This window comes from Symsagittifera roscoffensis, chromosome 5 (assembly GCF_963678635.1).
Source record: "Symsagittifera roscoffensis chromosome 5, txSymRosc1.1, whole genome shotgun sequence".
NCBI classification, from domain to species: Eukaryota; Metazoa; Xenacoelomorpha; order Acoela; family Convolutidae; genus Symsagittifera; species Symsagittifera roscoffensis.
This window is the reverse complement of record NC_087066.1, coordinates 47,262,697-47,267,471: the sequence shown is the minus strand read 5'-3', so window position 1 is coordinate 47,267,471 and position 4,775 is coordinate 47,262,697. Positions and strand designations below refer to the sequence as shown.

The window sequence follows — 4,775 nt, the reverse complement described above, 5'->3', positions numbered from 1 at the left end:
AATTTTGGTCGACGTGGTTTGAAAAATAAATACAATTTAGATCGCGACAGTCTCGAATACCATTTGGTCATAAAAACCACAGCCTCGAACCAGTTTGTTATTTTCTAAGAGGTTTTTTTTCTGGTAAAAGGGTTGTTACAACGCCTGTGTAAGTTATGCAAACTTTGCAAATCTAATAACATCTACATTTTTGAGTTTTTATTTTGTCTGAGAGCTCTAATGACTATGCGGAACGTTAGTAAAAAAATTCACTTGGTTGGAGGTCTTTAATAACGAAATAACTTATTTAATAATCACAAGTAGATGGAGTGTAAAAAATCACAAAACGATCAGTTTTACAATATTGGTGCACAAATATTCATAGAAGTTTTAAAATGAGCAAACAATTAATTTAGCAATTCGCATCACCAAGAGCTAGTTCCAGTGAAAGTCTGCTGTCGCCACTCGACGGGAAAATATCATGGAAGTGGAAAAGCAAATCCTCGTCAGGGCTCGTTTCTTTCTCGGATTTGTTCACGACCCGAACGATTAAACTTACAAGATATCCAACTACCACAGTCCATGTGAAACCGATACAGCCATACCACATATAAGACAATCGAAACACGGAATTTTCCATGATGTTGAATTCCGAAGTGTCGGAAGTGTCTGTTTTGTATCCGAAAGTGTTCTGATTGAAATCTAATTGGTGGAGAATTTGGTCCAATGGCGCCCGAGACGTGGCGGTGCAGTTGGAGTCGTAGAGGATGAGTTTAGAAGCCGAATAATCCACTGTCTGAGATCCCCAGTAGATAAGCACTGAAACAAAATTGAAATTCTTTGATTTGATATCAAATTAAGAAAACGTATACAAACGGTATCGCAACAAAAGTTTTTCGCTTTCAGGGTGTGATCTAAAGAACTATCCGACCATTTGGCTTTGAATTGAGACAACCTCTAAGAAAAAAGCAAAATTTCACTTTCAGCTAAGAGTTAATTAAAAACAATTGTTGCTGATGTGATTTTTGCTCGTAATTTTGGGTGTTTTTTTAGATGCAATATAGAAGTTTTTTTTTAAATTGGACCTAGATCATCAATTTGCAATCCTTTTGCTTCAAAAACTCTCTATATAGCACTTTCGGGGCGAGAGCAAAATCTTAAAATAGTTTTGGATAATGACCAGGGGCGGATCTAGGATTTTCTCGAGGGGGGGGGGGGCGGATTTTCAAAAAATTTTCCAAAATTTTGACGACCTTTTTTTTTTTTTAGGTCGACCAAATTGATTTTTATTTTTCGCGCTCTCCCAAAGCACTGTTTTGCCCCCTATTTTTGCTAAACTTTCTGCGCCGCAGGCAAATTTTTGAAAAAACAGTCAAAAAAGCCGTTTTTTGGGCACTTTTTGAAAAATTTTGACAAAAAAAATGCGTTTTTTTGGCGCGCGCTCCCCCTCAAAAATAGCATATATTGGCACCAAAGGCGCCTTTAGAAAAATTTTAGGGTCGGTCGGCCAAAAATGGATTTCTGAAAAAGTATCAAAGGGGGGACCCTTTGGGTCGGCAGGGGGTCAAATCCCTGAGGGGAGGCGTTCGCCCCCCCCCCCCCCCCCCCTAAATCCGCCCCTGATCATGACACTTAGAAGGTTTTTAGGTTTAAAAAATGTTTGTTGTTGAACTGACCTTGTATAAGAAGACTGGTAATATAGCCGACAGTTGCTCCGATCCCATTGCTTCTCCTCGACGCCATTCCAAGTGTGAACAGGCCGAGCAGAGGTCCGGCCAATAGTCCAAATAAGGAAAGAGCCAGCTGCAGAACTGAATCCAGGTACTTGCAAATGAAAGCGAACCCAAGAGCTAACAGGCCGAATACCACTGCAATCAGTTTACCCAGTTTCGCTCTGACTTCTTGGCCGAGGTACTGTTCGGGAATCAAGTTAGTCAAAACTACAGCAGCTAATGCGTTTACACCTGATGAAATGGTGCTCAAAGACCCGCTGAAAATTGATGATACAAAAAGGCCTCCAAAACCAGGCCATGTTGCAAATGTATCAGTCACAAAATATGGCAAAATTTGATCTGGTTTTTGAATGATTCCCGATTTGATTGGATCGCACAGAGCGTACTTTGTGTATGCAAGCAATCCACAGTAACCAGAGATCAACATGAGAAAGATCAGACCAGGCAAATTCAAGAATATGGCCTTTTGTGCGTCTCTTTTGGTCCCCACACTGATGTATCTTTGCACCTGGGCTTGATTGGCGGCATAAATTGACAACCAGGTGAAAATACCTCCGATCATCAAGTCAGTTCCCGAGTGTCGAACTCTCGGATCTAAGGAGAAGTTGTCGAACTCTAGATGGTAACCTTTCTTCGTGATCTCGTAGACAGCCGATATGCCGCCGACCTTATAGGTTCCAGCGATCGAAATAATAATCATGCCGAGAATCATGACCATGGTCTGAAGAGCGTCTGTCCATATTATGGCCTTCATGCCTCCGACTACTGTGTAGAAAATACATACAAGACTGACTGCAACTATGGAACCCTCGAGTGAAAGTCCAGTTACAGCATTAAGCGCCAATGCAGGCGAATAGAGTACAATCCCCATGTAGAGGACCATCTGGACAATGTAGAGAGAACAAGCTATCAGTGAGACGGTTTTGTTGAAGCGTCTCTCGATGTACATGAAGGCTGAGAGGCTGTTGGCTCTTCGGAACACGGGCATGAAGAAGCAGGCGGTCACAGGGATGACGACAAAGTAGGTCATGGCCAGGTAGAAGTACATAGATCCTGCTGTGTACAGTTCTGATGGAGTTCCTGAAGCAAAGAACATCAACCTTAAAATTAAAGGTTTAGCCTTTAGAACCATTAGAATAGTTCATTTGAATAGTCCATTCGTAAACGTTTAGAGCCAAGTACACATTAGAACTCACAAGAAAATACGATTTTTTAAACGTAAAATGTGTCCTTATAGCTCTTTTGAAAACCACACGGGAAAGCGACATCATACACTTGACGCGAATATGGTTTTTAACTTCAAAATTGAATTCTTGATCACTTAAAAATAATTTTGTTTCGGTACTGAAAAACGATGAAAACAGCTGGTTCGACAGAGCATGAATCTTTTAATTCTCGAAGAACCGATCAGCTCGAAACTATCTAAGCCTTGAAAAAATTGATTGCCATGAAACCGACTAACCTTGAAAAATCCAATTAATTAGCTTAATAATCGACAAAAAATAGGTCCAATTAGAACTGACAAGAAAACCAATTTGGTCGGACCCTATAAACTGGAACAATTAAAACACCTACCGAGTAGTGTAATGGCCGAGATGAAACTGGCGAGGAGGGAGAGAGAAGTCGGGAGCCAGTCCAGATCCCGGTTTCCGGCCAGCCATTCGCCCTGGGTCTTTTGTTTGCCCCCCGAACACCCGTAGTACAGTCCGATCAGAGCCGACACGAGAAGCAGACATGAGAACACCACGTAGTCCATGATCCCAAACCGAGCAGCCGATTCGTCGTCAGACATGATGATGGCACAAACCAAGATTTTGATTATAAACCGATTAAATCTAATAAATTATTAACTAGTAATTAACTAGTTCCTAAAAGCTCAAGTTTTGAATTTGTAGGAGTAAAATTAAAACGTTAAAATGTCTCTCTGTCAATAAAGTGAAGATGACAGGAGATTAAGGGGCATAAAGGTCTTTATAATTAACGCAAAAACTAAAAGGTTTTGCGAACTCAATTATATTTGCTATTGCTTGATTATAGTTCAGAATACTAAAGCATTCGGAGTTTTGGGGCCAACTATTTGGGTTCGAAGATAATTTCAGCAGAAAAACGAAGTATATAGCTGAATATCAAAGTCCTTATAGATTTGAGCAAAGTGGCACACCACTAAGAGGAGTATTTGATTTTAGAATTACAGGGCGATATAAAGATTAAGAAGAGACTTCTCGATAAAGCTCTTCGTGGATGAAAATTTCGGTTCGACTTGGCAGCTTGACAAATTTGCTTGAACTAAACTTTTTTAAATCAAATATAAAACTTCTACTGAACCAATTAGGATTTGAGTGTTTGGTATATGATCATTGAGGTAACATTGCGCACCAAATGCATTGTTTAAAAAATGGTAATGGTAATGGGGTTCAAAATTGAGGCGATTAGAGCTTTCGAATATGCTAGTCGATTGTCAAAAGACAAAAACTAATTGACTTTTAATTGCTATTTTGCCAAAATATTTTCAGCCTCATCAACTATAACAATAGTCAATTTCCAGAACCAGTGATTGGTACCAATAGTTGAGCTGAGATAAATTGTTGCTGGGGAAAATCGTAAAATGAAGAATTAAGTAAGTATACTTTTAGAGCTTAATTTATTTTAGTTTGCTGGATAATTTTAATTTAATTTTTCATCTTATTTGAAAACATTTTTCCGTGGGAGGGGTCTATATTTGCCTAAATTAACTTTTTTATGACCATCGACATGACATCGCGATAGCCCAAAAGTCTGGAAACGTTTTTTCAGCCAACATACAATTGCATGCAATTGTTAACTAGGGCAATAACAGCTGTTCTCGACATCCACTAAAAATGAAACAGAAGTTTATTCCTCAAGACATGTCACTCAAGCTCGTACGACGACCAGAGTCTTTATAACTTTTGAACCTGACGTATTATAATCACAACTGATATCAAATTTTCTTCCTAATACTACCTGGCTGGAAGAGCTAACATTTAAATGGATATAAGCACCAGTATTATTGTGTGAGCATACCACTAACGATGAAAGCAAAAA

General features: G+C 39.3%; 1 protein-coding gene across 1 annotated transcript; it reads right to left on the bottom strand.

The window, feature by feature from the left end:
- Window positions 1-254: 254 nt before the first annotated feature.
- LOC134846119 (sodium-coupled monocarboxylate transporter 1-like) lies at window positions 255-4,328 on the bottom strand. Its single transcript, XM_063863340.1, has 3 exons — window positions 3,288-4,328; window positions 1,656-2,792; window positions 255-798 (listed from the first exon to the last, which is right to left on the bottom strand). Exons 1-3 carry the CDS (start codon window positions 3,502-3,504, stop codon window positions 392-394), a joined length of 1,761 nt encoding a protein of 586 aa, XP_063719410.1. The 5' UTR covers window positions 3,505-4,328; the 3' UTR covers window positions 255-391.
- Window positions 4,329-4,775: the final 447 nt, after the last annotated feature.

Bases quoted from the DNA above. Each gene is read 5' to 3' on its own strand.
- LOC134846119 (XM_063863340.1), bottom strand. From the start codon at position 3,504: ATGTCTGACGACGAATCGGCTGCTCGGTTTGGGATCATGGACTACGTG. The intron at 2,793-3,287 runs GTAGGTGTTTTA...TCTTTGCTTCAG, and splicing joins CTCGGCCATTACACTACTCG to GAACTCCATCAGAACTGTAC. The intron at 799-1,655 runs GTCAGTTCAACA...ATTTTGTTTCAG, and splicing joins TACCAGTCTTCTTATACAAG to TGCTTATCTACTGGGGATCT.